A 25,997-nucleotide genomic window follows, 5' to 3' on the forward strand; every position below is an offset into this window, starting at 1 on the left:
AATCAGCATTTGTCCATCAGTTCCAGTACTGATGTACTGAATCTCATCAGTATGACTTTGTGAATGGATCTCAGGACTGCTGTCCTGAATGAAAATCTTGCAGTAAGCTTGCTCACTGTTACATCTGCAATACAAGATCACTTCAAAGCTGCAGTTGTTGTGTCTTTCGGCATTTCCCAGTTAGGGGTCGCCACAGTGGAACTCCGGTCTACTAATGATTGGCAGTAAATTTTTACGTGCCAAGTTGCCAGCTCGCTGCCCAACCTTCAGCGAAGGTACGCCCATTCAAGCATGTCTCCACACACAAGATGCTCTGGCTGAGAATCGAACAGGACAACGTCTTACTGTGAGGCGACAATGCTACAGCAGCACCACCACCGTAGTAGTACAAGTCAGTTTTAGACAAGGGGGCTGCAGCTCCACAGGCAGCACTGCTTATTCCTCCAAATGCATATGCCTTCATGTCTTCTCCCCTATGGCTAGCAGCCCAGGAGAAAATTCAATCCGACATATCTGGCCAATATGCCTCATTAGTATTCTATTTTTGCTAATTGCTTCATTGAGTATAAAACTTAATAAAATGTGCTGAACAGTTATTGATGCTTTTGTTATGTAATTATCAAATTCACTCCTTTCTTGAAATAAAAAGCATCAGACTTAAAACAAGTTCAGGTATAACCATTTTTTTTTCATTATAGTCTTAGCTCAGACAGATTAGATGCACACGTTCATAATTTCTGACAAGTCTTTTCAGTCTTATACAATAAAAAGGAATATCTAGAGATCAAGAATGTGCGTCTACATCTGCTGAAACATGAATCCACAAGTTTGCTCACCTGTAAGCTGCTGGAATGTGACTTGCTAAAGTAGACTCCATTACCAGTCAGTGAAATATTTTTATAAGCCGAGCTTTAGTGAGTCTATAAGGACTGAAATGATTACAGAGGGAAACATGAACATCGGCATATACACACGTACAAGAACATAATGATGAGGCTTTAATGTTGTTTAGTTTGAGAACTTTGAATAGAAAAAAAAAATATATGGTTCCAAAGCAAACATACTTTGAGTTATATTTGCCTTCCTGTTGCACTTTTGGAGGATCTCATAAAAATTGTTTATCAATACCAGATAAACCAGAAACAGTCTGATACAAGGATAAGGTTACATGCAGTGCCATGTGTCAATCCAGGATAGTCATTATCACTGTAAAATGTTTCCAAATAGGACTCTGCCTTATCAAGGTGTCTGTTTCATGTATAAGCATAATCACAGGACCCTTGACAATTATAATCTTGGGAGGCTGAGAATCGTCAAGAAGCAAGTGTTGTTCACTTGTTTCAGCAGGACAGACTTTTCCAATTCAAGTGGTACATCTTGGAGCGTCTGTTGACTCCTGTATAGGACTTTATTTTGCGTTTTGGAGGTACTCTGTATATTTCATTAGTTTATCTGGTCTAGGTCTCTATTGAAATAGTAAAGATAACTTCTTATTGGAGCTGTAACTGAATACAAGGCTTGCTGATAAGACTCCACTCAACATTACAGGTGCTTCCAAAACATGCCTTCGGTGTTTGCAGTTATGAGTACCTTTCTTCTATTGGCCATGAACCTTTCTAAGTTATTTTGTAGTCAGAGTGGTACTATTCGGAGATTAATGAATAATTACTGTGAAACTACTTGAACTGGATGCCAGTAATAGTTTATTGTCTGCAAATACCAAATATAGACCATGATTTTATATATTAGTGGTATGGCTTAGGTTGAGATGGGCATTACTGCTTCTACTATATGGTAATCTGGAGTATACATTAGTCATAATTCCAATATCTTGCCGTCAGTGCTGTTATCTGTTCAAATATGTTCAAGCCATTCTGACGCCTAAAAGAGCAACAAGAAGGCAAACCTAGCTCAAAGTAATGTGAAGGTTTGAGGACATGAGAAGTATAAGATGATATATTTGTTTAATTTAGCATAAGTATTTCAGAATAAAGCAGGAATGGAAATCAAACCAGAAGTAGACAAAAATCAGATAGCAACTGGATGTGTCAAAAAAATAAAAGAAAGAATAAGGGAAAAGGATCAGACAAGAAGAAAAAAAATGGAAAATCCACAAATATAGTGACAAGTACTGAGGTCTTCTGGAACAAGCTCCTGTTAATCAAGATTTGACCAGGAATGGTTAAGGAGAGTTGAATGGAAACAAAATATGAAAGGCTAATAATATTGACCCAGGATAGGGGCTATGTACTACTTGGTTTATTAAGTCTGTTGAAAATGTTGGACAAATGGACAAAGCAGGTACTGTAAAACAAAACCGGAAACAGTTGCACATCTTGTTGCTGGTTGTTTTACACTAATGGCAGAGAGCCAGTATACTGAACGGCAAAATAATAATGTTGCAAGACTGCTGCATTAAGAATTCTACAAACACTATAATATGGACATAGCTGAGAAGAATTGGAAACATGAACCAGAAAGCAGTACAGAGAATGATAAAGTTGGTGTCACATAGGATCTCCTTTTACCGACAAAATAAATGCAAGAAACCCAGATATAGTAGAACATGAAAAAAAAGAGCAGCACTGATGGTACTGGAAATCCATAACACTTGGAGAAATGAATCCCTGCAGGCTTTATCATGTGATTACTGCTGCAGTAGCAAGATTTAAAATCTTTCCCAGGTTTGGGGCTTTGTCCAGATTTTTCTCACCAAGCAGTTGAGAGGGATGATAGTTCCTACTTATAATGCATCTGCCTCAGTAGAGCACAGAGTTGTTTCTTGACTACCTGCTTTTGTGTATTACTGTGGCTTGAAGATTTAAGGAACTAAATTAACTGTTGCCATTTATTTGGTAATCAGTGTAGAACACTGATCTACACTTACTATTTTCAGGCTCTGACTGGGAGCACACCATGTTTAAATGATTTGCTCAGTCCCATGCTTAAACCAAATGGTGGTCGAGGGAAACAAACCTTGGACATCAGGAAGTAGATCATTTAACAGCTCATAGCCATAACTGACTATATTTATGGGTTGGATTGTCAAGAGATCTTAAAAACTCCAGCACCGTAAATGTCATATTTAGTAAAAAAAAAAAAAAAATTGCGGCAGTTAACTAAAACTGAATGAGAATATTGGATAAAATACACAAAATACAAAGATCTCTATTTTGCAAACATAGCGTGGAAGACCTCATCCTTGATTCTACTATACAATCATTCCTAGAAATGCTTTGTATTAAAAGCATACTTGTTAGCTCTGTATATTTTTACTATTTCTGTTGTGTTTGTCTGACCTATATAACTGTGTCCCTTTATCAGCATCTGTCTTCTGGGCCTGAAATCAGTGTTCTCACTAGTCTTGGCTAAAAATAGATCTGAATGTTCGTCATATGATTTTCATTCACTGCTCTTCATTATAAGGTGAGACTTGAGAGCAAATGTGCTTGGGTAAATAAACAAATGGTCTGTATCAGCAATTTTTACTTTTCTTTTCATTTCATTCTTAATTGTTTCCCGAAATTTCAATCTACATTCAGCTATGTACCAGAACCCCTCTCTAGTTTTTGCTGCAACATCTCCAGCACCTGTTCAAGTTACTTCTCAAGGACTGGGGCTGCCAAATGAGAAATCTCTATTGAAACTTACTGACTAGGAATTGGGTGGTGAGGAACTCTGAGCATCCCAGTATGGTACTATCCTGATACCTGAAGTGTTTTTGTGCCCTACTGTCCCACCTGATTCCAAGGTGCAGTACATGAGTCACCATACTAGAGTTCTCAGGTTCCTCTGGGAAATGTTATTCTAGAACCCTGAGAGTTAAGCCAGCAAAAATGCTTCGGTCCTGAGTCCCCCCAGATGAATCTACAGGGCCTAGGTTTGTTAATCAAGCACAGATAAGCTGATCCAGCAGTAAGGACTGTGCTAAAGATATGGCCAGATACAGATAATGTCTAAGCTAGTATGTGTGCTGCTGTATTGCAGTTAGTGAATGTGCAAGCCTGGGGATTGTAGCTTGTCTACTGTTTTGCAGAACCATTTGCTATCTATCTACAGAGACAAAAGTTAAATATTTTAGAGCATTTGTTCCCCAGTGTGTTCCCTGCACCCTTGACCCTTGCTTAATATGGGGCAAACAAATTATGCACAGCATACTGACACCTGCAAGTCGAAGAATGTTGTACAGTTTGTGTTTTACAAAAAGTGTTACTTTTATAAAATCCCATGAATTTGTGTCGAAGCACAACAATGTAAGTAGGCAAGTACAGTTTCCCTCATCTGACAGGAATTCAGTATTAATTTTATATCCATTTTTGTAATTGTTTTCTGCTATCAGTAGCACACCTTGTGTATTTAAGATACTTAATGTTTGTGACCTCATACTACCCATTAATTAATAGTACTCTGTATTATGTTTGAGAGAACTGATCATTTTTGCTTCTGATATTTGCAGTTTAGCTAATGCCTCTTGGTCAACCTTTGCTTTAGCTATTGTGTAGTAAAGTATCAGGTTTTTGCTTGCTGTACTGTAACCTGAAGCAAGTAAGATATGTCAGCAGTCTGTTCTGTGACTGCCTTTTCCTCTTGGGTTTACTGTAATCATTAGACATCCTAACACAGAATTTTGTTTAATATTTTATGGCATTGCTTGGCTTTGCAGAGTGCCTGACATGTATTCTTTTTCCTCAGCCTAGCAGTCCATCCAGACAGGATCACCATAGCAACAGGTCAGGTTGCAGGCACATCCAAGGATGGGAAAGTGAGTTATCTTTTTCATTCTTAATGCACTGTATGGTAAGCAAAAAAGAAAATTGTTAAAAAGCATTATATTTCTAACTGCTGTTTTTTCATATTTAAATTATAAAAAGAAATCAGGCAAATTTTTGTGACTCATTATTATACATTAAAGAAAAAGATAGCTGCTTTGTATGCAGGTGTCCAATAAAGAATATAAGTACAACAAAACACAATAAACGGAGACCTGTAAGGCTGAAAACACCAAATCAGTTCAAACACTTCCACTAAACAGGCATCAGAAAACCACAAACATCACCATAAAGAGCACAGTCCATCGAATAGTCCAAAAAGCAGATAATCCAAAAAGCAGATTTAAAATCCTTTAATGGAATCAAGCAACGTCAAGCGCTTTCACCTTATAGGCTTCCTCAGGCCAAATACAAACATAAAATGAGGAATGTATATATGTAAACTATTTCTGTGACATCACATCCTACTCAAATTTTAAATATATTGCTTAAACCTACATACAAGACGTAGGTAATATAAAAATGTATATAAATTGCTATTAATATGGAATGCACAAATCTAATATCTCACAATATACATCTCAAAAATTTAATAAAAGAAAAATAAACATAAAACTTGAAATATATATAGCTACATATAAATACAGTATTAAACACATAAAACAATATACCATAACATAAACAAAAATTACACATCACACAAATATAACTAAATTAATTAAAAGCATTAATCAGGTAGGCAATGAGTTCAGTTATTCCCTAAGCCCCCTCACTTTCAAAATGGGTCTAATAGGGACTCTATCATTTAAGCCAGGTGGGCGATCAGCACTCAACCTGATAATCCATTTGGTTTCATTTTGCTCCATTTTATTCCATATATCACCCCTTCTTAACAGTAGGCTGATTGATATATATAACTAAAAATTTGAACTCATGTTCCACAGAAGTTTGAATGGTATGTTTAGGGAGTACATTATTATCAGATTTCACTCTAATACTATACAAATATTTTCTAACTCTATCTCTTAACCGTCTATCGGTTTTACCCACGTAAAATGTGGGGCACATACCACATGTGGCCAAGTAGACATGTTGAGAATTACAATCAGCCTGGGGATACAAAATATAGCTTTGTTGTGTAATGGGATGTACAAATGTAGCTGTACTATTTATATAACTGCAATAATTACATTTCTGGCATGGTTTAGTTACATGCCTACTAGTGTTCATAAGGGATCCGGATTCCATCCTGCCATAATTACATAACATCCTATATAGGTTAAGTCTATTCTTGTACGTAAACTTTGGAGTATTTCCTACTATCTCACAGATGTCAGGATCTACCTTCAAGATATCCCAATATTTCATAAAAGCATTCCTAACATCACCAGAGTCTTGAGTATGGTATATGCATATTCGCATATCCATTGCATTCCACTGATTCCCATTACTCAAACTCTGGTTGACCTGATTCCCATCTGTATATTATGGGCAAGCTCTACTTTCCCTAAGTGTATCAGCAGAAATGAGACACTCGTCTATTTCTTCCAAACTATATGATCTCTCAATCAAATGTTGTCTCAACTTATGTATTTCATTCCTATACCCCATTTCCGATGGATTCAAGTGGGAGGCCCTCATGGCTTGTCCTTTAATGATGTTCTTAAAAATGAATCTGGGATGCATACTGGATCTATGCAACAGAGAATTTCTACAACATGATTTATTATATACCCCAGTATTTAATAAGCCATTTTGCATCCTCTCTACAAATACATCCAAGTATGATATAAAATGCTCAGAAGCAGTCATAGTAAATTTCAAGAAATTAGTTAAAGAATTAATTTGTTCTAAAAATTCACATAGTTCTGTGTATCCAGATTTCCAAATAAGAAACAAATCATCTACAAATCGAACATAGAACCTAACATTCTGTTTATAACTATCTAACGTAAATAATAGTCTGCCCTCCCAGTCAGCCATGACAAGATTGGTGTAGCTATTGGCACAAGAAGTACCCATAGCTATGCCATCCTTCTTGATATAAACCTGACTGTTAAAAGTGAAAATATTATGATGTAAAATAACTTCCATCAACTGACACAGTGTCCACATGGATATCAGTCATAGTTGAGTGAGCTAACATAAATCTTCGAATACTCTCAATGCCCTTCTGATTAGGAATGGTGGTAATAAGAGACTGGACATCCAGAGTGACCAGCCAAAATCTATCACAGACACTTCTTTCATTTCATCATATAACATAATCAAAAATTGTTTAGTGTCTTTCAATATGTACGCATATTTGTTAACTATTGGTCTTAACTTAGATTTTAAGTAGAGGGATATAGGTTCCGTGACCCAGCCACGGCCCGCAACAATTGGTCTCATGGGCGGGCATACAGGATGTTTGTATATTTTAGGCATACCTTGAATACAAGGTATTAAAGGTTCATCTACGGAACAAAAATTATACAAATTATCATCTATTCTCCCTGTACAATTGCTCACAAACAAGAAATCAGATACATCACTAATAATCCTATCTATTTGATCTACACTTATTCGTTGATAAAACTGCAAATCACTCAGCATTTCATTCATACTCCGTATATATTGTTCACTATCCATAATAACTATAGGGCCTCCCTTATTGGCAGGTCTGATCACTATACTTAGGTCTTCCCTAGGATCCTTTAAAGCGGCTCTCAATTCAGGCTGTAAGTTACCATACCACTTCTTATTTTTATTCCTTTTATCTACTTCATGTAACTCTTCCTCTACTAATTTAGAAAAGGCATCTATAAGTGGATGCACATTAGGTATAAATGTACTAGGCTTCCTTAATGAGCTGATATCAGTGGCAGAGCTAGATTTACCAAAATTAAGTTTCAGTTGAATGTTTCTCACAAATAATTTCAAATCTAAAACAGAGTCTGTGATATCACTCCTAGTGGAAGGTATAAATGAGAGTCCCTTTTTCAAGTTATAGAAATTCTCTGTCGCATAGATCCAGTATGCACCCAAGATTAATTTTTAAGAACATCATTAAAGGACAAGTCATGAGGGCCTCCCACTTGAATCCATTGGAAATGGGGTATAGAATGAAATACATAAGTTGAGACAACATTTGATTGAGAGATCATATAGTTTGGAAGAAATAGACGAGTGTCTCATTTCTGCTGATACACTTAGGGAAAGTAGAGCTTGCCCATACTATACAGATAGAAATCAGGTCGACCAGAGTTTGAGTAATGGGAATCAGTGGAATGCAATGGATATGCGAATATGCATATACCATACTCAAGACTCTGGTGATGTTAGGAATGCTTTTATGAAATATTGGGATATCTTGAAGGTAGATCCTGATATCTGTGAGATAGTAGGAAATACCCCAAAGTTTACGTATAAGAATAGACTTAACCTATATAGGATGTTATGTAATTATGGCAGGATGGAATCCGGATCCCGTATGAGCACTAGTAGGCATGTAACTAAACCATGCCAGAAGTGTAATTATTGTAGTTATATAAATAGTACAGCTACATTTGTACATCCCATTACACAACAGTGCTATAATTTTTATCCCCAGGCTGATTGTAATTCTCAACATGTGGTCTACTTGGCCACATATGGTATGTGCCCCACATTTTACGTGGGTAAAACCGATAGACGGTTAAGAGATAGAATTAGAGAACATTTGTATAGTATTAGAGTGAAATCTGATAAGATTGCACTCTCTAAACATACCATTCAAACTTCTGTGGAACATGAGTTCAAATTTTTAGTTATTTACATCAATCAGCCTACTGTTAGAAGGGGTGATATATGGAATAAAACGGAACAAAATGAAACCAAATGGATTATCAGGTTGAGGGCTGATCGCCCACCTGGCTTAAATGATAGAGTCCCTATTAGACCCATTTTGAAAGCGAGGGGGCTTAGGAAATAACTAAATTCATTGCCTACCTGATTAATGTTTTTAATTAATTTAGTTATATTTGTGTGATGCATAATTTTTGTTTATGTTATGTTATGGTATGGTGTTTTATGTGTTTAATACTGTATTTATATGTAGATACATGTATTTCAAGTTTTATAAGGATGTTAATATTTTGCTTTTATTAAATTGTTGAGATATATATTGTGAGATATTAGATTTGTGCATTCCATATTAATAGCAATTTATATAAATTTTTATGATATTACCTACGTCTTGTATGTAGGTTTAAGCAATATATTTAAAATTTGAGCAGGATGTGATGTCACAAACAGTTTATATATATAGATTCCTCATTTTATGTTTGTATTTGGCCTGAGGAAGCCTATAAGGTGAAAGTGCTTGCCGTTGCTTGATTCCATTAAAGGATTTTAAATCTGCTTTTTGGATTATCTGCTTTTTGGACTATTCGTTGGACTGTGCTCTTTATGGTGATGTTTGTGGTTTCCTGATGCCTGTTTAGTGGAAGTGTTTGAACTGATTTGGTGTTTTCAGCCGTACAGGTCTCCGTTTATTGTGTTTTGTTCTCATTATTATACATTGTTTACCAAAATGCTTTTCTTTGTATGGTAAACTTTTATGTGCACAGACATTTACAGAGCAAATACTTTACTGTATGACCTAAAACTCATATTGCATATAATAGTTTTCTGTAACTGTCACCAAATGTAATAGAATTATTATACATTATCTTTCAGTGCATTGTATGCAATTTGTAGTGATTTTACCAAGTAAATAGTTCTTTCTTGCAAGTCTTATGAAAATTGACTTTCAGTATGTTAGTCTTTATTTTAATGATTTTGTTATTGTTATGTGATATTTCCTGGGATTCAGAGAGATTCCACCATCAGTGTTAATTGGTTAATGCAGATTTGCCAAGTAGCATGATGGATCAAATCTCCAATTCAGAGGCAAGGTAAAGCTGAACACCTCGTTGTCAGCTTATTACCATGTCTGCAAAATAAATGCTGCATCGTTAGACCTGACTGCACTAATGTTCAACCCACCAGCCCATGCATTACAGTAAAACTGGCAATTCTTGACACGTGTACACACACACTTATCCATGCAGCTACAAACAAGCACTTAGTCATGTTCACACCCACAGTAGCATGCATTCACATACCTATACATACAGAGATGATTTTGATATACTTCCCTTTACCATGTGACCATCCACACTTTATTCCCATGCTGGTGAAATTTGTGGGGCAGAGCACATGGCTAATTTGCACTAACCAATACACCAGGTTGCAGCATTTGTATATGACTTGGCCAGCAAGACAACTGTCCATGCTACAGTAAGTGGTAGTTTAAAGCCATAGCAGGAGGGCAGAATGTCACTCAGCGTCTTTCCCCAAGAATTCTGGATAAATCAAAAATCCTGGGCCATTTTTAAATATTACTCTAATTCACTGTAAATCAAAAATCATGGACCATTTTTAAATATTACTCAATTCACTTAAAAAATTAATATAACACGTTTTGCATCAGCAATAGGAAGTATGTCACTTCAGTGTTACATAATGTCTGGAATTATAAACCAACCATAATCTGCAGTGATTACCAGAAAATTGAAAATTTTATGAGACAGTGAAAAAATATAAGATGATAGCAGGGACAGTTGAAAGGTATGGAAAGTGTTCTTAATATCTTTGAGAAAATATACACTAATATTTATGCTGGACAAAAGTATATGACCCCTAACAGGAATTATGAGCAATTTCTACAGTCAATTAAGTTTCCAACAATAGGAGAGGACATTCAAAATGACTTGGTTAAACCGATATCTGAAGAAGAAATAGTATATGTAATTCAGCATATGAAATCACATAAATCACCAGGTCCTGATGGCTTGACAGTGGAATTTTATAAAAAATTTGCAGATATTTTTGGTAAGATACTTTCAGTTGTGTTTAACAACATAATTAGGAATAAAATTAATGATCCACACCTTAACGCCTCAAAAACTATTTTTATACATAAAGCCAATTCAGATCCTCAAAATCCGGATAATTATAGACCGATATCATTAATAAATGTAGACATGAAAATTCTAACCTCTATTATAGCATCTAGACTGAAGAGAATCATGACTCATATCATTTCTAAAGAGCAGACTGGTTTTATGGCAGGTAGACAAACCAGTGATAATACACTCACACTACATACTATGTTAGAGCATGCTAAGCAAAATAATTTAAATATTTATGCCCTTATAATTGATGCCCAGAAAGCCTTTGATAGGGTTGATACAAATTTCTTGTTTGATCTTTTACCGTATTTTAATATATCACATGAGTTTGTCCAAATGTTACAAATATTATATAGTAATCCCTATACTACATTGTATATTAATAAAAACTTCTCTAAAAGAATACTGATTAAGACTGGAACACACCAGGGTTGCCCTTTGTCCCCTTTATTATTTAATATCTATCTTGACCCATTGTTTTTATATATTAAACAAAATGTTTATCATAATGTCCCAATAATTTATGGAACTAAAATATTAATGGCAGCTTTTGCTGACTATCTTAGCATTTATTGTGCATCTCCATTATCATACACTGAAAAATTATTGAAGGCTGTTAATGAGTTCTCAAAAGTGTCTAATTATAAAATTAACTTGAAAAAAAACAATATCTTCCCTTTAAAGACACCTAAACCCTTTTCGTTATTGCCCTTAGTGGGACAGGTATTTAAAGAAAATATTAAATATCTAGGTATTGAGTTCTCTACTGATAATAAAGACTTTTATAATAATAATATTAAAGCAATCTGGGAACAAATAATTTCTGATTTTGGGAGTTGAAAAAATTTACGACTGCCAATATTAGCAAAAGTTTCAATTATCAAAATGAACATATTACCACGATTACTCTATATTTTTAGGTCAGCCAATTTATTACTTTCGAAGTTGTTTTTTAAATGGATTCATAAAGAATTGGCTAAATTCATTTGGGAACCAAAGAAAACCAGGATATCTTATGATAAATTAATGACCCCAAAAAATAGAGGAGGACTGGAATTACCTAATTTTGAAATGTATTATTTAATTGTAAATTCTAATAGAATTTTAAGAATTGCCAATTATGATATAAATAATACTAAGTGGACACCACCTTGGGTAGTTCTGAATTATAAATATATTCTAAAGTTAAATATCAATCCTAAAGCAATACTTTTTTTAGGTAAGGATACATTGAAATTCTATGAGATTATTGAACACATCAAAACGAACATACTCTCTTTACATAATTTATTTCATTTGTTAGATTTGGTTCAACATATGATGGTTTTTCAACCCTTTCATAAGCATCCTAATTTAAAATTGAATAATCAACTAATTGATCTCAACAAGTTTCCATTGATAGTTAATCTAACTTTGATTGATGTATATAAACATCTTGACAGTTTGGCCAACCAAATAAGACAAGAACTTAACTTACCTAAAAATTATCTGGTTATTCTGAGACAAATTAGAGAACTCACTATAAGCTATTTTAAAAGTTTTAAACCTGAAGAAGAGGCTATTAATAGATGCTCTATGTTGTGGCAAGCTCTCCCAACAGGATCTTAAATATATCACGACAGCAAATCAATTAATTAAAGAATTTCAATTTCATGATAAAATTTTGTTGTCAAACTACTGGGAAGAGAAAATCTTACTGACAGATAGAAGTACTATGTTAAAAGCAATTGACTTGACCATCAAATCTACTTCTCTTCAAAAATTAATATATACCCAGTTGATGATTTGGAACAATGCATATTATACACGTCTTACCCTGCATAAATTTAATCCCAAAAATTCACCAACTTGTCCTTACTGTAAGAATCAACCAGCTGATTTTCTTCATATGTTCTGGAGTTGTAAATGTATTTTCAAACTTTGGAATTCCCTTAAGATCCAACTTCAAAAGGTGGATTACCAGAGTACAACGTTATCATGGAAATTTATGATTATGCATATTCCCTCGAGAGAGATCCATAAATCACAAATTATTATATATATTAATATTTTTCTATTAATGAAGCTTTATATAGCTTCAAATTGGTTAGACCCATCTAAATCTTCATGGCAGAACCTTAGAGTTCTAGCGACAAAACATATATTGGCTCATAAATTACTATTAAACCCACAAAATAAAAATGTTAATAATCCAAAAATTTGGGAACATATTTTTAATATTACACTAGCATAGTATTTTCAACTTGGAAATATTAATAATTATTTATGTGTGGAGAGAATTTAGTCATCAACTGTCTATTACTTGCATTTATTCTTATGCTTTTTTATATTTAACTGTATTACATGGAAGCATTCTTGTAAATATTGTATATAGAGTGTGGTTATTAGTGATATTAGTTGATGCTTGATTTGTGAATATATGTTATTTTTGTTCTTATTTGTGTTTGAAAATAATATAACAATAAAGATTTATTATGGAAAAAAAAAAGAAAGGTATGGAAAGCAGTCTCTACATTACTAAGGCTTATCGTGTGGAAACCTTTGGAGCTGAAGCTTCCTCGTGGTAAGACCTTTTGAATCCCAGGGAGTCTGTAGTCTTCTTTACATTTGTATTCACTATTCTAAAGTTATATGCACTAATCCTGTTGACTATTTTTTTATGTTTTAATAAAAGGATTATAGCAGTTGTTGACCTATTCCCCTGCAGTGTTTTCAGATTCATTTTAATAAGTGATTTATTTGGTTTTGGATGCTACCTGCTGAAATCTCAGTCTGTACGAGAATCACATTTTTGTTTAACAGTTGTGCATATATAGCAAACAGTAGTAGATAGCATCAAATGTGAAAAAGGCTTGCATTTTCACCGGGTTTTAAATGCTGTATACCAGACCAGTCAAGAACCTATTCCTTCAAATATTTATGTATAACAGATGTAAGAATAAAGGAAAGTATGTAATCTCTGTTAGTCTTACTCAGAGTATCAAAATTATTTTTAAAAAGTTCCATAATCCAAGAATTAATCATCATGGTAAATTTGAGGGGCCAGTCTACAACTGCTGAAACCTTTAAGGTAGGAACTGGGAAAAGAAGAGGTGGTTGTTTAAAACTGAATGGGGCCCAGGAAAGGAAAAAAATAAGGCTTTTATTTCATAAAGTGTGATTCAGGAAAAGCTGCACATAACCACACACCTCTTGCAACTCTGCATAACAAGTGATGGCTGACAGCAATTCAAAACCTTATTGGACCTCATCAAAAGCTACTTAACACCAGCTGTCTAATCCAACCTGAAAGAACAATTCAGAACATCAAGAGAGCAACACACTGCTGCAGTTGTCTTCAGGAGTAGTCTTAGGTCAGCTGGTGCCCTAGGCAAAAGGGCGCCATGGTGCCCCCCACCACATCACCTGCTGCCCCCATCCTGGTCTACTTGAACCAAATAAATACTGGAAAAGTGCCCCTAGAAGAGCAGCGCCCTAGGCGGCTGCCTAGTTGGCCTATGCCTAAGGCCAGCTATGGTCATCTTTCCCCATGTGTGCAGCACTTTTCACCTCTGGTGCACCTTGTGCACATGCTTGCATGTGCATACATGTGCGCACACACACACACACTTTTGTACATGAAATACATGGAGAACACAGAAGTTGTGTTTCTGTAATTATTTTTATAATTAGTTTTAATATACCTTACCCTATTCTTGAACAACTCATAGCTGTTCTCGTTTACTTTGCTGCATAGCATAGCAGGCCTGTGTGTAAAAAAAACCTGTAGTGCAAATGGCAGTGGCAGAACAAAAGATTTCTTTCTGCCTGCTGTCCATACCAGTAACATGTCCCCAACTTCCTCAAACAAACTTAATTGTAGAATAACAGGATGTGTTAGCATCCATTTTCTGAAGGATATCTATTCTGAAACTCAAATGTATGCCATTATTTAGGGACTTCAGTCCTCAGTGTTTTCTTTGAAAACCACAGATTTTATGAGGACTGGGCCAAAAATATGAAGTAATAATCTGGACATTCTGTGAATGTCTAGACCAGAGTGTCAAACATTTATGACTCTGGGGCTACTCGCCAAACCATCCAGGGGCAACTAACCATACTCTGCAAGATTTGGGGGGGGGCACATTGTCATGTCAAACATTTATCTGTCCATTCAAAACAGTATGTTGTAGGATATACCCACGGCCAGATAAAATGCTTAGGTGGGCTGGATTGTGGCCCTAGGACCACCTGTTGGACACCTCTGATCTACGACAGTTGAGAGGTATGAAAGGTAAGTGTAAACATAACTGACTGCATTACATGACCTCTTTGACAGTTCTTGCCAAGTATTTTACTGCTTTGAAAGCTGGGAAAACACTTAGCAATTTTTTTCCCAAGATCATAACCTTAAATTATGCATTCTCAACATGGATGTCAAGAATACAAGCAAGCAGGCTATGATCAGCAACCCATTTAGAATCCTCTATATTAATTATTTATTTTTTTAATTTATTTTACCTTTGTTTACTGGGAAAGTCTGTCTGTGGACACACGTCCTTTTTCAGCGGAGGCCCGGGGAGAAAAGCTGCAGAAGAACTGCAGTGTATATATAAAAATAATAGTAGTATACATTGTTCAAGGTACTATTAACTAGTCTAGACTAACAAAATAGCAGTGTAGTATAAGACAAATATATGGCTAATTATCTCTAGGGATTCAAAGTTACTTATGTACAAAACAGTATACACAGAAAATATGTAACACCACAGTATAGTAATTCTCAAGAATTCCACTTGGACCTCTCTTCCTAAACAACAACCAGGTGCATAGTAGTTTTGGAAATTCCACTTAAAAAGCTGCTGTTAAAGTATCATTCATTACATCTACTTTATAGAACTTGCGTGTTTTCCCATTCACAAATGGGAAGCCCTGAATCTGTTGTGCTGCCCTTAAAGGTTTGATTTGTTCCTTTATTATTTACAGTTCTGCATATTGTAATCTTGGATTAGTATCTTGAGCTAAAAAAGTATGTGTTCTGTACTGAATTCAGTTTAAAGACATTTTAATAGAAATTCTGCAGTTATATTGTAAGCTGTTTGCAGAGTTGATTGGACATATTGCAGTTTGTACTCCTTTTATGTGCACTAAGCAGGGTCAGTTATGGCTAGGCTTGTATAGGCCCTAGGGCCGATAGCCTAGTACCAACCTAGGAGACTAATGGCTGCATACTACCTTATTTTCTTGTTACTAATTCATCTCACATTAACAAGTAGATCTTACTAGCCAGCTAAAAAGATTGCTGAAACAAAACATACTTGTCTACCCTAACTGCTATAGGTGTAGAATCTTTCAGTGGTAAAATGAAGTAATATTTGCAAGATACATTTTAACAAAAAGATATAAGCAGTTTTTTTATGTGGTCCCTTAAAATCTTCTATTCTAAGATAGTAAATTGCTCCCTACTTCCACATTAAAGTAAGAGTAGCTTTAACATCACAGAAAAAGAAGAAAGAGATCAGAAGAGTAGTCAGTCTCCTTAACTCTATGCTGACTCCCTTCTTAGATTTATTTATATGTAATCTGGTTTTATTCACAGCCTTCCTTTTACAATCTGCATCCATACATTTTATGGCACGTTTCCCCTATTAGTATGGGGCTGCCAAATGCAAGTCTTTATTAAACACTGAATAAATTGCATATTTTTAATGAAATCCTCTGGAATCCAAGGCAGGCTGGTTTAACCACCATATAGAAAATGTTAACTTAAATCGTAAGAAGTCCCTAGTATTTGCACATATCTGAATAGAACAAGCATATGGGCTGTCATTTTAGAGGAATCCTGTGGCTAGTAATTCAGTCACTGTTAGGATTCCTTCATACTTTTAAAGTAATAATTTTGAAATCACCAGAACCTTTGAAGTTTTGTTGTAGAAGGCAACAAAACTGAATGTATGATTTTAAGTATAACATGGTCTAGGAGACTTAACAACCAGCAGTTGTCTTTGATGATTAAAGGACACAGTGTGTTTATATCATGTGACAACTTTTCTTTGTATATAGATAGAAACATATGATCTATTTCAGTTACAGTTTAGATGATTAAGTCTAGCTGCATATGAATTTAGTCATTTATGTATACATATAGCTACTTTCCTTTTTTCCATAGCAACTGCCTCCCCATGTGCGTGTCTGGGATTCTGTTACATTGAACACGCTTCACGTCCTTGGAATGGGCTTCTTCGACCGGGCTGTTACATGTATTGCCTTTTCCAAATCTGTGAGTAAGATAGTTTAATAGCTGTAGTTGATATGTGAACTAAACCATTTTAGTAGCTTCATATCTAAAATGTGAATATTTTAAAATTGACAAAGGTTTTATTGTTTGAGTTTTCATTTCTTAAGCACCATTTCAGATGTTTAGATGTTTTCTTTAAGAAAGCACATTTACCAGATTTTTGCACACACACACACACACACACACACACACACTTCTTGGGACAGTGTACATCATCTTCTGATCCTTTCTCAACATGCTCTCCTCTGATGAGTGATCATCTGTTTCATTATTCCATTCTACATGCATGCATTTCAGTAAGATACAAGGGTTACTGAGTTTGCTGTCACGCAGATGAGTATGAGGCTTTCTCCCATAATTCCCCCTACCTTGTGATGGCTGTGAGTATCCTATTGAGGCAAAGACTACAGTGCTTAGACACAGCTGTGTATACACACACACACACACACACACACACACACACACACACACACACACACACACACACACTCTCACTCACTCAAAGGTACAGCTCTGTTGCTGTGTTTTATAGGCTTTATGTATCTTCTGTCAGTCATTCCTACTGCGACACCAACTGGTGTCCATCAGGCAACTAGTCAAGCAGCAGCCGATACCTCAGCTCTAACTTTGGATGCTTGAGTCAGCTCTAGGTCGTCTTCTTCTTTGGGCTGCTCCCGTTAGGGGTCGCCACAGCAGGTCAACTGTTTCCATTTCCTCCTGTCCTCTGCATCTTGCTCTGTCACACCAACCACCTGCATATCCTTTCTCACCACATCCATAAACCTTATCTTAGGCCTTCCTCTTTTCCTGTTACCTGGCAGCTTCATCCTTAGCATTGTTTTCCCAATATACTCTGCATCCCTCCTCAGCACATGTCCAAACCAACGTAATCTTGCCTCTCTGGCTTTGTCTCCAAACCTTCCAACCTGGGCTGACCCTCTAATATACTTATTCCTAATCCTGTCCATCCTTGGCACACCAAGTGCAAATCTTAACATCTTCAACTCTGCCACGTCAAGCTCTGACTCCTGCCTTTTTGTCAATGCCACTGTCTCCAACCCGTATAACATAGCTGGTCTCACTACCTTCTTGTAGACCTTCCCTTTCATTCTTACTGGTACTCGTCTGTCACAAATTACTCTTGACACTCTTCTCCACCCACTGCATCCTGCCTGTACTCTCTTCTTCACCTCTCTTCCACACTCACCATTACTCTGAACTGTTGATCCCAATTACATAAACTCATTCACCTTCACCATCACCACCTCTACTCCCTGCATCCTCACCATTCCTCTATCCTTCCTCTCATTCACACACATATATTCTGTCTTAGTCCTGCTGACCTTCATTCCTCTTCTCTCTCGAGCATATCTCCACCTCTCCAGGGTCTCCTCCACCTGTTTCCTACTCTCACTACAGAACACAATGTCATCTGCAAACATCATAGTCCACGGGGACTCCTGTCTGATCTAGTCTGTCAACCTGTCCATCACCATTGCAAATAAGAAAGGGCTCAGAGCTGATCCTTTATGTAATCCCTCCTCCACCTTAAACGCATCCGTCACTCCCCCCGCAGACCTCACCGCTGTCACACTACCCTTGTACATATCTTGTACCACTCTTACATACTTCTCTGACACTCCCGTCTTCCTCATACAATACCACAACTCCTCTCTAGGCACCCTGCCATATGCTTTCTCTAAATCCACAGACACAATGCAACTCCTTCTGACCTTCTCTGTACTTCTCCATCAACACACTCAGAGCAAACATCGCAGCCCTTACAAATGCCTTCTATGAACACCTCCAGGACTGCATGGATCAGGCAATCCCAAATAAAACCAAGACTCTTTCCACAAAGGGCAAACGTCCAATCTGGTGGACCCCAGCCATTAACAAACTTTACAATAAGAGGAGAAAGCTATTACATGATAGAACAAAATCCATAAAAGGGAAGTCACCCCTGATCATTATTAGTAAAAAAATACGAGCACTCATAAAATCAACTAAGGCCAATTTTGAGAGAAAAATTGCCATGGATTCAAAGGACAATCATAAGGCCTTTTTCAGCTATGTTAGGAACCTGGGTGGAAACTCACAGATATGCTCAGAATTAGTCCAAAATGATACAAAATCACTGAACCCACAGACATTGCCAACATACTGGCAGACAGGTTCAGTGCAAACTTCACCCCTCTCCCCTAAAGGAGAGATAACTATCCCAGCCGAGTGTAGCCTCCCGGACATCTCAAATGCAGGTGAAAGCTGCTCTCTCTAAAGCTAAAAACACAGCATCAATGGGACGGATGGTGTCCCCGGCTGTGTGCTACACGAGCTAAATGAGGAATTAAACCCGCACATAAGGCAGCTGTTTAATCTCAGCCTTACCACAGGATCGTGCCCAAGGGTGGCGTCACGGCAACTGTGGTCCCACTCCACAAAGGTGGCGCCTCACGGACCCTGGTAATTACCGCCCCATAAGCTTAACAAGTCTAGTCTGCAAAGCTATGGAGAGGATCATAATGGAGCTCATAAACAAAGATATAGGGGACTTGCAGACATTGGACCCGACCCAGTTTGGCTTTGTCAAGGGAAGATCATGCCTTTTGAACTTGGTCGACTTCTTGAAATAGTCACCAAGGCCATTGATGAGGAAAGGCAGTCCATACAGCCTACCTTGACCTTGCAAAGGCTTTCGACACAATACCCCACTCGGGTATTGTAGAAAAACTACCAGCTTAAATGTAAACCCATATGTCACAAGATGGGTTGCAAACTAACAAGGACAGAACCCACAGGGTTAGAGTTGCTGGCGCTGTGTCAGACTCCAAGCCGGTCACAAGTGGTGTCCCACAGGGCTCGGTCCTTGGCCCCTATTGTTTGGCATCTACTTCTCAGAAGTACAGGCCAACATGGGAGGACTTTGGCTGACAAAGTTTGCAGATGACTGCAAACTGGGCGCCATAGTGGAAAGTGCATCGGACACGGATATCCTTCAGAAGGGACTCACGGAAACAGATAGCTGGTGCCAGAGCCATGGCCTGAAGTTAAACGCCAAAAATGTATAGTCATACCCTTCGGGAAAAACAAGGTAACCCCAAGCTACCATATAGGTGGCAATCCACTAAGCACAGAAGAGGTTATCAGGGACCTGGGGACCCAGGTTGACAGTGGCCTTTCTTTTGACACTCACATTGCTAAAGTGGTTAGAAAGACCTTCTACATTGCCCACCTGATCATGAAGGGATTCACATCCAGATCTAGTGAGGTCATTGTTCCCTGTACTCTTCACTTATCAGACCAATGATCGAGTACAATGCCCCATTCGGGATGTATCTCACCCGACATCTGCAGCAATTGGAGAGACCCCAAAAGTTCCTCACCAAAAGGATAAAGGGACTCCAAAATCTGTCATATGCTGCCAGATTGAAGAAACTCCAGCTCTATTCAGTCGCATACCGTCTGCTCAGAGGTGACATGTGCCTGACATACAAGGCCATGTCCAACCCGGAATTAATGGACATGCTCCACCTCAAAAATCCAAATCCACCAAAACCACTAGAGCAAGCGACTTAAACCTTAGCACGGATATAAATAGGATGTGCTGGAGGGATAGATTTATCACTCAGAGACTCCCTATGCTGTGGAATAAAATCCCGGTCCATGTGAGGCAGAGCACCTCGCTGACTCTGTTCAAGAGAAATCTAGACCTGTGGATGGGAGATCGTAGGTTTACCCCGGGAATCATCTCTGGGTCACTGCTGGACAGAGGCACAACAAACTAATGGGCACAGTATTTTTTCATATAAGGGGTGGCGTAAGCCACAATAATTTGGGCTAGGCTTATAAATGCCTTAGGGCAGATAGCCTAGTATAAACCTATGAACCTATCTGTAGTGCTCTTTCCTGGCATGAAACCATACTGCTGATCACTAATCAACACCTCCCCTCTTAACCTAGCTTCCACTACTCTTTCCCATAACTTCATGCTGTGACTGATCAGTTTAATCCCTCTGTAGTTACTACAGCTCTGCACATCACCCTTATTCTTAAAAATCGGTACCAAAACACTTTTTCTCCATTCCTCAGGCATCCTCTCACTTTCCAAGATTTCATTAAACAATCTAGTTAAAAACTCCACTGCCATTTCACCTAAACACCTCCATGCTTCCACACGTATGTCATCTGGACCAACACCCTTTCCGATCTTCATCCTCTTCATAGCTATCCTTACTTCCTCCTTGCTAATCCACTGCACTTCATGATTCACTATCCGCACATCATCCAACCTTCTCTCCCTCTCATTCTCTTCATTCATCAACCCCTCAAAGTACTCTTTCCATCTGCTCAACACACTCTCCTCGCTTGTGAGTACGTTTCTCTCATCCTTTATCACCCTTACCTGCTGCACATCTTTACTAGCTCGGTCCCTCTGTTTAGCCAATCAGTACAGGTCCTTTTCTCCCTCCTTAGTGTCCAACCTTTTATACAACTCATACGCCTTCTCCTTAGCCTTCGCCACCTCTCCCTTTGCCATGCACCTCATCTCCTTATACTCTTGTCTACTTTCTTCATCTCTTTGACAATCCCACTTCTTCGCCAACCTCTTTCTCTGAATACTCTCCTGTACTTCTTCATTCCACCACCAAGTCTCCTTGTCCTCCTTCCTCTTTCCAGATGTCACACCAAGCACCTTTCTAGCCATCTCTCTTGCTAGCTCTGTTGTAGTTACCCAGCTATTCGGTAACTCTTCACTGCCACCCAGTGCCTGTCTTAACTCTTCCCAGTCAGCTCTAGGTGCTACATCTATTTATCACATGCTGTTTCTTTCAGAGTCCAAATGATTAATCAAACCAGCATCATTCTGATCTCCTTCATGTTGCACCTTGGAGTCATTAGATGTATTCTTCTGCTGATAAATTACAGCTAATGTATGTAGAAATTCTATGCAAGGTTTGTTTTCTGTTTTCTGTGGAGCTTATACAGAACCTTGGACATTTATTTTATTTGTATTTGATAACTTGTGTAGAACAATTTTCTGCATGAGCCTTTTTCAGACTCAACCACAAATTTAACATAAAGAAACCCTTTTCTGAGAAAATTACATTAGGCAGTTGCAACAAATTTAATTGTCAACATTGCTAGGAATGAGGCACCACCTGTACTGTGTTTAATTTTAATAAAAAATTTATTGAAATTGCATAAGCAGAGATGTCTTACTGTTAATGAGAATTTGTGAAACTACTGCAGCTTTTCACAGTTACCATTTGTGTACAGCTTCATTGTAGGACTGCTGTTTATATGATGCTAACATGAAGTAATTATTTTCATATGTTGGTTCATTTTAGAATGGAGGTTGTAACTTGTGTGCTGTAGATGATTCCAATGACCATGTTCTTTCTGTGTGGGACTGGCAGAAAGAAGAAAAACTAGCAGATGTTAAGGTAAATCTTTGGTTTATGTTCTTGATTTTATAATTACTTAACCTGTACTTTCAGACTTTGAACTCCTTTTTAATTTCTCCAGATGTTTTGAGTTTGTAATGACATGTTTTGAATAGACCCCATTCCTTAGTCAGAGTATGATTAAAGCTCATGAGACCAGTAATGCTTCAGTCATTCATGGTAGCTAAGAGTGCTCTTCACAACACCCACAGTGTAGCCAGAATTGCTACCCTCTGCAGTTCATACAGGGTTACATGTATTGGTAGCATATTTAAACACAATTGTATTTTTTTTTATTCTTGTTGCCCCTACTACTGTTAGAACTGTCTAGGTATGTTCATTCCACATTTTTTCTCTTCTGCTTGCAGATTGTAATGTTTTATAACTTTGTTTCTCTCTGTGTATAAGACACTATATTGAACTGGGTGTAGCAAAGAATATTGTGCTGCATTCTCTGTTAGTACCAGGATAGATCTAGAAGAAACACTTGTGGTCAATCACTGGAAAAGGAAAAAAATGCTCACTCTGGAGACACAATGTTGTCTTAAGAGAAGAGCGTCAATATATTTAGTCAGATCTCAGCTATGCTCAGTACGATTAAATTATGCATCCAGGGGCTGCTGTTCATTCAGATTCTTCATCAGTTCCATTATAAAAGTTTAAAAATAGCTTTTAAAGTGAAATTTTTATTTGCATTCCATTTGCTAGCTTTTATTTTTTGCTTCAAGTGTGACGTGCTATCTGGATCAGAATTAATTTACTTATTTTCCAGTTTTGCCTCAAAGGCTGAGGTTTTCACTGACCTCTGAATCTTGAGATTCCATTATATTGCAATTGCTGTCATTTTAAAACAGAGTAAGGCAATTTATTGCTCTGATATAGTCATTTGTTTCATAATTTTGCATGTTAATACAAATTTAAAAGGTCAAATCGATTGTTTTGATGGCTGGATGACCACAGAATAAAGTAGCTAGTAGCTTGCACTTCATTATGCTATAAAGGAAGTTATTGTAACTATAAAACAGATATGTGCAGCTTGTTAGATTTGACTGAAGCAGCAGTATGTTGTTTTGAAGGTTTTTGTAGTGCTTGGAGCTTGCTGATTGCGCTCCGATATTCAGAAAAAGACAAACCAGTTAAGCACCAGAACAGCGAGAGACCCAACCTCAACAAATGTTGAGCAGTCAGGTCTCTAGCACTAGGTAGTAAAATCTGCCAGCACTGATTAGTAAATGACAGCAGCAGAGCAAAAGATTTGCTCCTGCCTGCTCTCCATACCGGTACCATGTCCCCAACTTCCTGAAAGTAAAAATAAATCTTAGAAAGTTGCTAGAATAACATGATGTGTTTGCCAGCATAAGATGAGTGAGGGATACGAACTTTGAAACAAAACTACGTGTCATTTTTTTAGTGACTTCAATCTTTCTGTGAAAACCACAGGTTTTATGAGGAAGAGACAAAGATATAAAGCAGTAGTCTGGGCATTCTGCAGAAATCTGCACATTAGGCAGGCATTAAAGATAGGTGGAAATATGATGGACAGTGTTACACTGCATTTCTGACCACATCTGCTGTTTTACGGCTCTGAAAGTCAACACAACACTTAATTTTTGGTACTAATGTATTATCGCAACCAGGTTGGCGTACATTAACAAAGGAAGAATAACACTTGCTCAGTTTTTCTAGGAACATTCTTTACTTGTATGATAATGAGTAGGCAAGCTGGTCAGGTGCTCCTTTTCAATGTAACCGGTTCAGAAGTATTAATCCAGAAAAATACAAAACATTGCAATGTATTACAAAACATATGGCAATGAGTAAGGTCAGGGACAATAATATCCCTCGTGTTTCTAAAACATTATTTGCCGAGCTAGTCATGATTATTTCACTTGCCTTACCTCAAGTTCCATCCTTGCTGATTTCAGAGCTATGCCGGTTTTAAACTTTACCAAAATGTTACAAATGCAAAACCACAATTACGTTTTTGATTATCAGTAGACTCATCTTTCATTACATACTGCATGTATGTATACACACACACACACACACACACACACACACACATAATTTTGTATTTTCATTGTGTAATTACAGACACCATCTGTATTGGATTGCTAACAAATAAAAACCTTGCAAAGCAAGAACACCTTTCTTTCTTTAGCAAAAAGGGGAAAACAATGGGTGACTGTACAGAAACAAATAAAATGAACATTCTGCTCATCCTACATGCCAGATTTGTATTAGTGGTCCTGTTACATATGGGATGGAAATGCAACTGTCAGTGACACAACAGATAGCACACTTGTCTTTTGGTACAGAAAACTAAGTTCCATTCCCACACCAGACAAATGGATTCTGGTGCTGCAGTGCAGCATGGGGGGAGGGGATGCATGCTGCACTCCTGAATGTGTCATCCTTCAGATGAGGTCCCATCTGCTTGAGTTGCTGGTAACCCAGGTGGAAGTAAAAGATCCTACAGTACCTATCAAAAAGAGAATGAGAAGTTTCTTGATGCCCTGGCCAAATTTCTAGTAGTATAAGTACCACCTTGGTTCTTCTCTGAAAAGTAGTGGGACAGACATGGTCAACAAACGATAAATAAAATAAAAAAATGAAAATATTAATATGGAATGTAACATCTGAGAGAGAAGGAGTTTTCCCTTAAATACCATCCCTTCACATATTTAGTAAAAGGATTTATTTCTAAGAGTTGGTGTATTCTTAAATTCCTTGAAAGACTGATGGATGTCGAGTGAAAGGCCTATTTTTACTTTTAAGAGAGGGCCGAATATTAATAATTTTTGGAGCACAACAAAGAGTTGGAGAGGAGGCAGAGACGGCCAAAAGGGACTACGACGTGTGACCATTGCAGTCAATGCTCATTTATTTTTAAGGGTGATAATCAACATTAATGAGCAACAAAAATTTATAAACCTTGTTAATGGGTGTAATGGTATATCCTCTGGTAATATTAAAATTGCTGTGTGTGACTCTTGTTGAGCATATTATTAAGGTAAAGCAAAGAGGACCCTCAATAGATGGATTTAAGAGCATAGCTATGCCATTAGGAGATGCAGTGAAAAAATGCATTGTTTAAGCGCTCCAAAATTGTTTCATCTTTAAAATGTTTGTATTTGTGTGTTTAGAAAAGGTTGAAATGAATCAGAAGGGGGCCCTTGGGAGATGCTTGTAGAGTATAGAGAATTACTATGGCAGCTTTGGTTAAATGTAGTGAGACCACTAGGCCTTGATGATTTTTTCTCTGTGTAGATTTCTTAATTTTGCACTGTCAAATTGTAAGATGTGCAATTTACGCTTAACATTTTTTACAATATGTATTTAAAAATATATATGCGCGCTAACATACACATATACACTAACATATTTTTGCAATTTAAAATATATTTCTAAATGCATGTTTTTCATTCAAATTATATAGATTTGTGTGCACTTGTGTTTTTAGATTAAGGTTATTTATATTACTGCGTATGTTTCTTTTACAATAATAGCAATTGCTAGTTTGTGGTATTTC

General features: G+C 37.1%; 1 protein-coding gene across 1 annotated transcript in view; it reads left to right on the top strand.

Moving 5' to 3' along the window:
• Positions 1-25,997, top strand: part of EML1 (EMAP like 1) — a 1,110,860-nt gene that overhangs the window by 801,629 nt on the left and 283,234 nt on the right. The window contains exons 10-12 of the mRNA XM_044073595.1: positions 4,693-4,762; positions 16,893-17,003; positions 22,370-22,465. Of these exons, the coding sequence (XP_043929530.1) occupies positions 4,693-4,762; positions 16,893-17,003; positions 22,370-22,465 (277 nt within the window). The remainder of the gene's footprint in view (positions 1-4,692; positions 4,763-16,892; positions 17,004-22,369; positions 22,466-25,997) is intronic.

Source organism: Protopterus annectens, chromosome 6.part0, assembly GCF_019279795.1.
Source record: "Protopterus annectens isolate FY-2018-M chromosome 6.part0, PAN1.0, whole genome shotgun sequence".
Lineage (NCBI taxonomy): Eukaryota > Metazoa > Chordata > Ceratodontiformes > Protopteridae > Protopterus > Protopterus annectens.